The sequence below is a fragment of the Oxyura jamaicensis genome, chromosome 15, assembly GCF_011077185.1.
Source record: "Oxyura jamaicensis isolate SHBP4307 breed ruddy duck chromosome 15, BPBGC_Ojam_1.0, whole genome shotgun sequence".
In the NCBI taxonomy this organism is placed as follows: Eukaryota; Metazoa; Chordata; class Aves; order Anseriformes; family Anatidae; genus Oxyura; species Oxyura jamaicensis.
The window spans coordinates 10,098,223-10,111,796 of NC_048907.1; the positions used below are offsets into that span (position 1 = coordinate 10,098,223).

General features: G+C 38.1%; 1 protein-coding gene across 1 annotated transcript in view; it reads right to left on the reverse strand.

Annotated features, from left to right (window-relative positions):
* Positions 1 to 13,574, reverse strand: part of PPIL2 (peptidylprolyl isomerase like 2) — a 155,211-nt gene that overhangs the window by 36,609 nt on the left and 105,028 nt on the right. Inside the window, exons 11-14 of the mRNA XM_035340909.1 lie at positions 7,336 to 7,411; positions 5,805 to 5,965; positions 4,131 to 4,206; positions 2,815 to 2,921 (exon numbers count right to left, since the gene is read on the reverse strand). Of these exons, the coding sequence (XP_035196800.1) occupies positions 2,815 to 2,921; positions 4,131 to 4,206; positions 5,805 to 5,965; positions 7,336 to 7,411 (420 nt within the window). The remainder of the gene's footprint in view (positions 1 to 2,814; positions 2,922 to 4,130; positions 4,207 to 5,804; positions 5,966 to 7,335; positions 7,412 to 13,574) is intronic.

Genomic DNA, 13,574 nt, shown 5'->3' on the forward strand with positions numbered 1-13,574 from the left:
CAGAAATGTCTATTTAAATCTTGCCCATAAAACTATTTTAAAATGTAATTTGGATGTTGTATGTCCTACCTCTGCACAAAGGTATTCATTTATCATATTTATATAGCAACTTCAGACTCAACCTTCCTAAAGCATTTCACAATCATGTATTTGCAGAACTCTGCAATGAAAACCACTGCTAGGATGGCTTCCATAATAACCTGGGCACAGGATGTCATTCAGCAATTACAAAAAGGAAGCTGCGGTTAGGTCGAGGCAACAACCAGTCAGAGTGCTCAGTTGCTGTTTTTTATTAAAAAAAAAAAAAAAAAAAGCTAAGCACCACTATAACATAGCTCATAAATCATACACTTGCTCCTGCACTTGCATTGCTTGAGAGAGTGAGTGTAGATATATGAATTCCCCAAACCATACACATTTTGGCTGATTTCAAACAGTAAAGACAGCCTAATACTGCTATCAGCTCTCTCATTCCCTCAAGTAGCACAGAACCTCATGTTGAATCCACTGGCCCCAAATCTGTTGGTGGTCTGAGAGGGTATCAGTACAGTGCCTTAGGCTGAAATCTGTTCCTCACTCCTTTCCCTTCTGAAAAGCTGAGGTCCTACCCATACCAATTACACTGAAAGATTGTAAAGGCTGAAAAATCATGCACCAAAAAGCCCATGCAACATTAATTTGGGCAGGCATTATGATACAGTCCAGCTCCCTCAGACTGCATTCAAGGGGCTTAGCTACTTGGTCAGACAGTGACTTACCAAGACTCTACACTTCATGCAGGATTTCAATTTTCTGCAATGATCTCTTTCCCCTACAGAATTCCAAATACCTCCCAGAACTGGTTCAGCTTGTGCACCGAATGAGGCAGGAGAACAGATTAAAGAGAAACATCATGTGATGAAATAATTAATACTATTACAGTGCATACTCACAAGCAGAGTGAACTGAGTATTTGAAGGCCTTGATTTTAGGATTTCCCTATTTTCTATGTCTGTCCTTGCCATCACAATAGATCTGCTGTAACCAACCCATATATATGTGTGCAACTTATTTATGTATTATGCATTTGCAAGATGTTTGCTCTATTCTGCACTGTGCTAGCTTACATGCCTAACCTCAGTGTGATTCAGGAAAACCAAAATTAGAAGCACAAGCTCCTTATATAGTAAAGGAAACATCTCCAGGAAGAACTGATTTAATAGACCTCAGATGATGACCTAAAGTGGATGTTGTGAAAAGCTCCTTAAAGCAGCAAGTTTTTCCTACCTATTCTAAATATATATCTTCTTCCTCAGTTAAGCCAAAGGTCTGCTTAATTCACACAGATTTAATCAACACAAAGAAATGAAAGAAACAGATGGCTAGAGACCAACGTTCAAGCAGGTCTGGTAGTGCAAAATACTGCACACTTCCAATATGTACATGAGGAAGCACTGTGTGAAAGGGAAATGAATAGGGATTTAGCCGGAAAGAAAAGGAAAACGTACAAGAAGCTTTTCATGGGCAGTTGAGCCTGGGTCCTCAGGACTGAGTGATACTGGTCACACGTGTGACCAAAGAAGCCACGCTGATAAGAATAGCTGCAGCCAGCCTGCACTAGCCAAGAGCCAGTTTCAGAACATATGGCAAAACAAATGAGTCAATGCAATCTGCTCATTCTGCTGCTTCCCCCAAATATTGCTGTATTAACATCCTCTGCTTTTTGTCTTATTACATAGTGTTACTATTTAGGAGCATGGAAAACACCTGTATGGATGACAGAGGTCTACAGAATTACTAGCATTATACACTTTTGTGGAAATTCTCATATTGTTTGCATAGATCAGCTTTAGTTGTTTACATGTATCTTGCTCCTTGCTTTTAGAGAGAGAGGAAGAGAAAGGAAAGCTGGCAGGACTGTCCTGCTTGCTCATTTTCCTTTCTCACAGCTGTACACATGGCTTAGGCAAAAAAGGATGCATTCTCTCAGAGCACGGATTTCATACCAAGGACCCCAGCTGGCAGCCAGCATGACTGTCTTTAGTTCTGTGAAGTCCATGACAAGAAGATTCACCATTTAAACCCCAAAACATCTACATTCAGACCTGTAATTTCTCAAGCTAAAAATCTCAGTAAGCAATTGAAAGTTTGGGCTTTTTGCATTAAAAACATTTTCCTTTTATAGACGTGGTTGTACAAAGAAATAACCAAACACACCAGCAAGCAGTGTCTGAGACATCAGTGTTGCCCCAACCTGTCTGTCTAGTATGAGTCTTACCATGTTTATTATTTTAAGAGCCACAGATTTCTTGAAGAATCAAACTGTATTGACTCTAAGAAAACTCTAGTACACTGTTTTTTAAATGAATGTCTACCTCTGAAAGTCAAAGGAAAGACGTTTGAAAACTTGAACCTTAAATACCGAGACAGCAGGAGATAAAAACACATTGCATGGTTTTTGTTTAAGTTTGCTCTCTAAAGCCCGGAATTTAAGAACAAACCTAAACATTTCTGGTGATCTTAACCAGGAGTATTCAATTTGATTGCTCTCAGTTTCACCAAGGTTCTTTTCCTGTTTCTGCCAGTAACCTGCTGTGTAACCTTGGATTATTCTCCCTTCTCTGTACTCTTCCTTCTTTTTTTCTCTCTGCCTTCCTTATCCAGTTACTGTTTGAGGCCCTTTAATCTTGATCTTTTGAAGCTCTCAACAGGTACCGTGATTTGTTGTAAACTGCTCCACTGAAATGTTTGGGACTACTCATGAGCATGCTTATGCATACAGTAGTATAATATATAAGGTACATTAGAAGATTCAGCCTATGGGGCATACAGTACCATGTCACAGTGTAGCTCCAAGTTTAAGTCTCCTTTGTTAGTGTGGAGTCGTACGTAGCCCTTCTTCTTCACATATTTGTATCTTACAACATCTTCATCAATAGCAGCTGTAACAATGCAAAAGCCAATAATTAGTTCTCTGGAAGTTTATTCATTGATCAGCAAACTAATTACTAAATTCTACTGTCTGACCTTTTTCCTCTGGGTCTTTGGGGATTGCACTCGACAATTCATCTATGATAACCTCACATTAATCTCTGTGCAAAACACTTTCCATTACAGAAGGCCACCAGCTCCTCGAGAGCCAACAATATCATCTGTATTTTTAAGTCTCAAAAAACATTCAATATTACATACTATAATTTTCAAGTAATGCCTACCAATCATGGACATTATTTTGAAACCAAACTGGTTCTTGTCAAACTTGGAAGCCAAGCAGGTAGTCATCAGTCAACCACAAATTGCTGACATATGAGAACCTACCCAGATCTGAAAACAAATAAAGCTAAATTACTGGAAAGTTTACTGGAAAGTCAAACCAAAGGATCAATCTAGAATGTTTCCACTTCCATTGTGTCAAAATGTCCAGTTAGTCAAATACTTTCAACACTCAAAGATTCATCTGCAAATCATTGCAATTCAACAAGTTAAGGAATTGAACCTGGTAGACATGTAGTTTTGGCAAACATGTTTAATCTTCGCCAAAGTGCATGACGCACTTTTGCATTTTAGTGCCAAAAGACAGATTTCTTTCTTCAACTGGGAATACTAACTGCTCAGCTGTTTAATCAATGTTCAAACTGAATACATAGTACAGTTTTATGCTGAGGTTAGAAAATGAAATAAAAACTTGATATTATTAAACTGCATTTTTGTGTAGAATATAACTTCAAAAAGCAGAAAATCAAAAGTTATCACCACAAAATTTGCCATCAGTCTCACCAATACCAGGTTATGTCAAAAAAGTGGTAAAGATTTTGTATGAAATTTGAGGAGAGATTATACTTCACTGCTAACTTACGTAAGTGGATACCCCATTTTTGTGGTCCCTGGTCATAGAATATACCTCATTACTTCCAGTTCAACATAAGTAATTGCCATTCAAAAGAAGCAGCTAATTCATAACTACTTCATTATTTTCAGAATGAGCTTACTTGAAAGTATGGATTTATCTGCTCAGGGAATACATTTCCAAGGCATCATTACTGGCCAATTATCAATGCATTCCTTCAGTCCCCATAAACATATGTGTGCTTGGGAGCACTCATTAAAACTGGAAAGTAAGTAAACAGCTTGTAGGTAGGTAATTCTGGTACCTGCTTCGTGGGTAGTTTCGGGTACCATTGCAGTGGAGGTGAAGGAAGCACTTACTGCTCCAGTGGAATAGTGAGCCTGTTCGCAAAGGAAAAAGCAAGAGAAAAAGGCATTAGCTACTACAATTTATCTATTTAAGATACTAGACAAGCACTAGATACTATATAAGCACTGAAAACACACAAATATAATTTATGTCATCCTTCTGAAGGCAGATTTTCTGCTCTAGTTCTTACAGGAAGAAACAAATATCCAGTGTAGGGATATTTCTCCATCTGTTACCCATAACATTTCCTCAATGAAACTCTAGTTAAGGCTGCCCAGGCACTGAGCTGAAGGGGCTTATTGCTTCCACAATGATTTAATACATTATTATGCAAAGATTGTATTATTAGAATTTATTTGTGTGCCTACAGGTAGAGATATGAAAGCAACGTTGCTGGCAAGACATCTGTAAAATTCTCCAACATTGCTGAGTAAGTGGAAGGAAAATCCAGTGAACCACAGAGACACTGCAGAGGAAAACAAACCAACCCCCCTCCCACACACACAGGCCCTTCTGCATGCAGAGGCACTGTCCTATGGCTTTATTTTGAGCTTTGTGATTCTTCTACAGAAAGAAAACGTGAACATTACACGTAGATTTTATAGTAAATTAGAAAGACCTAATAAACCCAGAGATACTTCTGGCGACTCTGGGGTAATGCCTGGTACAGAATACATGTGTAAGTCACAGGCCCATGCTCTGTCCATCAGGTTACACTGCATGCTGTGCAAGTTTATAGTTAACCCATCCATACGATTAGCTAATAATCTGACTCTCCAACATATGCAGAGTTCGTCATTGCTTCTTATCTCTTTTTTTTTTCCTCCCTGAATATTTTCTTTTCCTATAATGCTATGCACCCTGAAAATGGAACAAAAGTGATCCTACTCATACGTCACATATGTTCACTAACTAAACTATCAATGAGCCTCCTCATAAAAAGCCGTATGCTGCATTACTATTCATTTTCATGTAAGTATAATCAAAGCATGGAGACACATACATCCCAGAATTATTAAAGAAAAATACCCTGTCTTGCTCATTTCAAACAGCCTTTGATGTAGGAAATCTAGATGCAGATGAATGCTCCTTTTGACAGGCATGAACACACAGTAATATGCACCTGGAAGAACATTCTTTAAAATATTTCACTAAAAATCCTGCGCTACAGTGGAAAAAATGGTGAAATAGCTGTAGTTGATTTATGTATTTGCCCACACCAGAAATGATTCACTTGCACTGCCCCTAAGGTGTGTTCTCTCTGCCAATAACTGCAGGAAGCAATGATAAACAAATTCAGAGCAAGAGATTGCAACCTGGGAAAAAAGGTTCTGCCAACACATACATCATAACCACATCAGAAAGATTCCTCCTTCTTATTGTGCTCCATTTCTAAAACATTTAGGTTCGTTTATAATGATTTAACAAAGAGAAATTCACTGGCACATATAATAATATTTCTACAGAATACCAATATGATTTTTATACCCTCATCTATGGAGAACTTCCCTGTAACAGAAACATAAGAAGTGGTGTCTGTTTATACTGTGATATGGCATCCAAGCCGAAAAACATCTATTACTTCTTCAAGAAGTTTAACAGTGCTAAACTATAAATTAAGTCAACTTACTGCATTCAGCTTATCCACTTTCTTCTTTTCAGGAGCCTTCATAGTAGCTGCTAGAATATCATCACCTTTGAACTCCTTGTAGAGCTCCAGTAAAGTCTCTCGTGTCTCAGCATTTGTATTTTTCAAATAGTAAGATGGATCTAATTTTGCTTTTTCTTCATCTATATAAGACAAAAACAGTCAGAATTGAAAGATAAATTCTATATTGTTCTCATTCCTTTTACTACACACCTTGTCACACAAAAATCTTCCAGGTATTTTTATTTTTCTTTTCTAAATAGTCTAATAACTATGCTTATTTCTGCAAAACAGTAACAAGTAGCAATGCATAATGCTAAAGACAGGATAACCTGAAATATGACACAATAAATGCCAATATGATGATACATAAGAAAAATCAACTTCAAATCAATTACTGCAAAAAATTATTTGAAACCACTAGAATTGATCTAAGTTCACGCAAGTCTAACCAAATTACTTTTATAGAACAATAAGGACAAGATACAGTTGGGTGCCATATAAATTTCTGTTCTTTGTCTCTTTACTGAATGACCAAGTCTGACACGCAAAAATCCCTGATTCAGACCTTTAATACAACACCAGGGAGAGGAGGCTGGTGGAGTAGACTGTAGAATTTCATTAATTTCATTATATTTTTTAAACAAGTTTCACTTGTTCTCTGTCTTGGCATGCCTAGTATTTGCTATATATAATTAATTATTCCATCTCTGAGATATTACCCTCTGAAAATAAATGGTTAATACAGTGACTTGCTTGCAGAATTAGTAGCTTTAAACAGATGCATAGTAAGACTCAGAAAAACACACCACACTTGGAATCAGCAATTACACCTCATTAGAAACAGTTCTAAAGGAAACCCCAAGGACATAGGACAGATTTTTTTTTTCCTTCAACTACATAACATTAGCAGATATCATTAAGCATTTAGTTATCAAAGAATCACAGAACAATTGTGAAGCAAATTCCTCAGCTGTGATATCCACAAAGAAAAACAAAAACAAAAAAAGACATTTTATTTTTGATTGAAATAATTTTAGAAACATACATATCAATCTTTAACTTGGAAGATAGATATTGTTATTCAGACAGAAAGGTTGAACAACACATTCTTGATACAGTTAAATGTATGAAACAGCACCTAGCACACAACAGATGAGAACAACCTATGAGAAGATGTAGGTTTCCTTGTCTTGGTTCTGGTACAACACTATTAGACTTTTTGGCAAATTATTTTTCTCCTCATCTCATTTCTCTCTCATCTACTTTCTTTTAAAGGACATAGAAAACTTTCTATGTCTGTACAGAGACAGTTAATGATTTCTCAAAGAATCATGTCTTTGTTTCAAAATTTATCAACTCTTTTTGATATGAAACGGACAATTGAAAATGTTTCCAAGAAGCTTTCAAAGCTACCATCAGCCTCCAAGGAATACTCATCCATAAAAATGCAGTCTTTATAATTTGCATATTTGAGTTGGTGTTTTCTCACCTACCTTCAATTCATCCTTACCTGGATCAACTACTTTTATGTTGTTCTTAACATGAAAGAAGTTAGAGACATTGAATTTATCCAAGTTTGTTGGATCCTGAAAATAACAATAAAGAAAGACATTAGAGAGCTTCATAGGCTCCCATTTCATGCCACAGATTAGTTTGAAAGGTAGACACCACCATAATAAACCAACAGGGAGAGAGAATAAATACCATACTCTCCAAACCACAGAAAGATTGAAAAAAATATACAATATACAGCAATCAACCCCAACAGGCAACAGGAATGAGCCTGTACAGTAGGCTCTTCAGAGAGTCTGGAATTCAGTCCCAAACACATTTCACACATTTTGCCTACAGAAGTTGCTAACAATCCTAAGCTGAGTCTACCCTATACTAGTGAGAAGAAAGACTGAGCAGCTGAAATCCCCCAATTCTTTCCTTCAATCTGTGGTTTGGTATAACATCTAAGCAAATTCACATCAGCTATCTCCTTCTATTTATAACAGTGTGCCTGATTTACACATGCCCTGTGAACTTTCATAATTCACTTCAAAATACAAATAAACTTTAGAGCAAGTCTTTGCAGTCAGACCTGTGGGTTTTTTATAGTGAAATCCGTGCTTACACAATTACTTTAAAATATATACAAAATAATATGGCAACAAAAGTGGTATTACGAAATCTCTGTTCAATGACCACTCAAGGTAAAACGCTAAAATACACAGCCCATTAATTGTAAGTCTTCACACTATCTCTAGGCAAATTTCTACACAACTTTGACCCTTTGTTAGAGAGTGAGAAAAGGAACGCTTACTAGTGATCTAGGCTACATTATACTATTACTAAACAGTCCTTAATCCTTCCTCTTACAGTGACTTCAAGGACTTTTCCTCGAGCTCCTCTGAGGCACAGAAAGGTCAAAACACCAGCCCAGGAATTTATGTAAGTTCCATTTTATGGAAAACAATTCAAAACCTAGAATATCTTAATAATATGCTGCAGTTGTAAGTTCAGGATAAAAATATTGCAACATGTTATGCATAGGACTACAACACTGACACAAATAGCATTATCCCAAACAAACTTAACAAACCTTCTCAACCCACCCCTGTTGTTAAGAAACTCATTAAGAAACTATTCCATCTAAGAAACTATAAGAAACTCATTAAGAAACTATTCCATCTCTGCTAAAAGTAATGATTAATACAAGCAGAGCTGGTAGCTCCATCACTTATTAAATGATCTAATTATGCCTTTCAGTCATCCCTGAAATTGTATGCTTCCACCAGAGAGTATATTTTTAGTTTTAGTGCTGGTAGTAAACCAAAACACGTTTATAAAATCAAGCTGTACTAGTCCGCACACTAATGATGACCTCCTAGCTTTCTTTTGTTCCCTTTACCAATCACCACGTATGTAATCATTTTCCATTGTTAGCTGCCACAATATACCCGCTCTGATAGATCTTAATCTAGACATAGACAGCCAAAAAAATAGATATTTTGTCTTGCAGTAGAAACAGATCATCTTTAAATAAATCTACTAAGGAACAGGAAATTTGGACCTGTTCCTTCAACCATTTTTATATCCTCTGGCTCCTGCGTTCAGGCATATTTCTTATTTTGTGTCAATAAAAGTAAGATCATCCTCATATACATTTTGTATGTACATATGAATAGAGATAATTCCAGCCTTGCTCTCTGACAGTCAACGAGATGCACGGAGAAAGTCGGGACAAAGGGCTCAGCATGTTTCCAGAAGACACAGCCCGCCTCCTCCCAGGCATTCTGCACTAATCACAAACTGCAGCTTCCACTGACAGAAATCATCGCCTTGCACAAAATTGTGCCACCACTAAAGATGAAGAAAAGAAGATTGCTTCCCCTTTCCAGGAAAGGGAGAAAATAATCCATGTATTAATATTAATGCATACAAATGGATTTATAGCAATCCACATTTCTGCCATTCATGGCAAAGCTGAAGGGCAAGCCTGACTCCTGAAAGAGGCTGCTCAGGAGGTACAGACGAGAGGGGAGGGAGGGCAGGAGACAGCAGTGAAGATGAAGCAGATAACAACTGCACTATGTTCCTCTAAATAAAGCTTCTAGATTTACTGATTTATACTTTGTTCAAAAATAAATAAAAGTATACTGTAATTACCACCGCCTTAAGAAACCAAGTGTTTGTGCTCAGGGTAGTGTGACTCAGATTAGTTCAAACCATTTCGCAGCCACAATTCATTCAAATGTTTACTGCCTTAACTAGCCTAATTGCTGGCATTGAGCAACTCAGTAAAAATGTTTATATTCTCCCTCCCTGCAAGGTATTTCTCAGGGCTCTCCAGATCTCCACTGGCCTCCCCACAGGCAACTCGCCCATCATGGTGAGGGTGCTGAAGCCCACGGCGCAGCCTCCTCTCCTTGCACACCACTGCTGTCCCGCTGGGACAGCCGGGACAACCCCAGAGCACCATGACAGAACCAAGACCAAGGTCCTAAGCCCTGTTCTTCATCACATTCAGATGGACTGCCGTGATAAAAGGGTTGATTCACAGCATTTTCCTTTGTTCTCCTGATGCCGCAAACCAGGAGTCTCACCACACGCTGGGAAGGCAGACAGCCCGAATGCCTATTCCAGAAGCAGGGTCGCTCTATCAGTGGAAAACAAAACACGAAACAGTTCCTCAGGTTGAAATCTGCGTGTTATCTTACAGAGAGCAAGTGGCAGACTGACTCCTCCCTCTAAAATACAGCACTGGGATACACTAGAAGCTTAATTACGGCTAGATAAGTGTGCATACTGAGCATGACAGAACTGTACTAACTGTAACTTAAACACAAGATACCGTTTGCTCCTACTGTCCCCAAGAGCAGAGCACATCTGACCAGCCCAACCTGCCTGCAGGGCTCACAAACCATTTCCTTACTGATGGCAGAGGTTCCTACAACACAAGATAGGCATCTTTCAGGTAGCTTTATATAAATGTGCAAATTGTACACATTTTTTTCTTCACTCAAGGAAGAATACTGTCTAAACATTAACAATTAGCCTGCCAAATTCCTCTCGTTGCCTCGATGACAGTTACTGGGCACACGATCACAAAAGTCTAAGCAAGACTGGCATGCTGACCCCTCAGCAATGGCAGACTGACGTACCTGCCTCGTACCTGCCTCGTCAACACCTTGAGCTCTGCTGAACCACTGGCCTCTCCTGTTCCTCTCCTGTTCGGTGAGAGGCCAGCCTCACCGGGGGCAGAGCTCCCATGATTAAGGCCTGAAACCCAAAGGCCTAAAGAAATAAGTTCTGTGTAAATGCACAGAAACCAGAAGGTAAGATGAACTTTGAAGAGTAAGTTGGCCTACTTTTGTTTGGTTAAAAATACGTACTCAAATTAGCAGGGGAACAGTCCCAGGGTCTTTCTTATTGAGGCTACAAACAATAAGCTGAAGTTTAGCAAATTGCTAACACAGATATAGACATCAAAGGGTTGCTAACAATCACAACTATTTAGAATCTCATATTTTATGTTTTCCTGTAATCTGAGCTCTGAGAACAACCTCCAGTTTTATTCCACTTTTTTTTTTTTTTTCTCTCATTTTTTGGTTTCAATTTAGGGAAACAGCTCAAACCCCATCTATCTGAAGCACCATACATACAACTCCCCAAAAGAGCAGGTCAAAACCAGCACAGTTTTAGACCGTGTGATTTCTTAGAGGCCTGATTCCTCTCTTACCATTCAGCTAGTTACACCATTTACTGAATTACCTCCAGGAATGTTACCGTCAAATGACAAAATGTAGAAGTATAAAACCCATATTACCTTCTTGATAAAGCCAGATTCCAGGCACATTAAACTTAAGAAAAGCTTTCAATGTACTTTAATAAAATGACATGACTGCTTTCCTAACAATATCCAGGTGTCATTTAAATTTGAAAACTGTATTTGTGAATAAAGGCACTCAGCCCAAGCAGGCAACCTCCCCCTTGGCTGCAAGCAGCCTTGGACACAGTCTCCTCAAGGGCTCTGCATGGACTAGAGAATGAGATGGGAGAACACCTATAGCTTTGGATTTTCACTCCAGATCGGGGCCATATTCACCCTCTTACCCCGTTAGCTACGAACAAGCAGCTCATGCAGACCACAGCCCAATGTGCCACATCGCCACCGGCCACTCTGCACATGCCTTCGTGCAGGATTTGTTCTCAAAGAGCCCTCACACACAAGGGAGAGAAAGGCTTCTCTGACCTTCTGTCACATACAGCAAATGAGAAAGAGCTCAGGAGTGAAATATCAATTAACAGTGTGCAGCTCAGCTACCTCCAACTTAGTTCATTAGTTATGCTTCCTGCCACAAATGCCAATGGTGTTTAACAGCTTGTCAGGAACCCTGTCTTGTCCATGGCTGATTAGGTTGAACAGAAACAGTAAAATCGACATAAGGAAGCATGTAACAGTACTTGCCTTTTCTTGCCTTTTTTTTTTTCTTGCCTTTTTTTCTTGCCTTTTTTTTTTAAAAAAAAAAAAGGAACAAACTTTTAAGACAGTTTCAAAGTGAAATGATGAACAGCAACGTTATCCGAATAGGAAGCAGAAAAGGGAGTTAAGAACACTGCAAGCAAGCTTCTCACAATACCAGCCTTCCTATCATAGATACCCTGTCCCTACAGATCTTTAATTGCTTTACATCATATCTTACCCATTAAGTAGAACCAATAAGTCTTGAAATCCTTGAGCTGTCTGTCATCTGGAAGCACATTTATGACATTTGCAAGGAATGCTATGATGTTAGGATAAGCTGATCATCATTGAAGGTAAAAGTACAAGTGCATTTTGAGTTAGGAGAAACATGGACAAATTATATCAACAACACTCCATTTAGACAAGAAGTGAACCAGTACATTTGAGAGGAAAAAATATATGAAATACTGATAGTAAAGGGAAAGAACTTGCAAAAAAGTAATAGCTGCGCTGCAGAAGATGGAAAGCTTGACCGGAGCTTGTGACAAGATCACACACCTAAGAAAAGGAAAACTTGGGGGTAAAGAGCTTCAGTTTAAAAAAAAATAAAACCAATCATACTAAGACCAATGGAGTATACAAAGGGTTTCATGTGTAATAATATAATGTGTACGATTGTCTTTGTCAGCAAGATACTAAACCAGAATCCATGACATCTTTTGCCTGAATAACTACGTCCAAGCTTATGTCAGAGTGAATTCCAATTTTCATAATTTATCTTGCACACCAGGATATGGTATTATTCTTTACCTCCTGCCCTGAGCGGCTTGAAAACATTGCCATAGGTTGATGAAAAACTGTCATACTATGCCCCAGGACATTTGCATTTCAACAGGGAGCAAAGCAATTTCTGCCTTTGTAAGTGCAGGAAGCATTCTGGTCTCCTTTGCAAACAGAAATCTATCATAGACATAAGATAGCATTACTGATGATTATAGATGTGATTTTTAAGTTCCAGATCCAAAATAATTTGTCTTTTTTAACATATAAACTTAAAAGCAAAAGGATACAAATAACTACCAATAAAAATGAAAGAGTCCAGCTGAGACGGTGCTCACCAAAGAAGATAAGAGATGGGTTATGATTGGTGTTTGAACAATGTTTATCACTCAGAATGGAACAAAAAGAATTTTATGCAATTATCTCTTCTGGAAAAAGCTTTTTTTAAAAAAAAAAAAAAAATTACATACATTAGGAGACAGAGGTCAAGTTTAAGGTCAATTGCTATTCTGGTAACGGAACATCCCTAGCAGCTGTAGGATTGTCCCTTCTGTATCAATAAGGAAAAATGTGATCGCACAAATAATCTGTAAACATACATTATTCACATTTTCCATTTATCATGTTGTATTTCACTACCAAACACAGGTACTCCATCTGCTTCCTGGGACATTCAGAGTAAGACTCTGGAAATGCTATTTTCTATTGCTAAACACATCTATTACAGACAGTCCTATTCAGCTGTTATTTGCAAAGCAAGGAATGTTTTTATAGCAGCTTCCTTTACATCTACCTTTCTGACAAACAGCAGGGTCAGCGTTACCAACTCACTCTCAGTTCCAGCTCTCTCAAATAGCACAATATTCAATTGACATGGGGGAATGGGAAAACAGCAAAGTGGTACATTTCAACACAGAATTGAAAGGTGTTTTTTTTTTTTTTCCATAAAAGCGGGATTTGTTATAGAGCTCTAGAGCCACAAATTGAAACACAACAGATTGCAGTCACGAACTCTG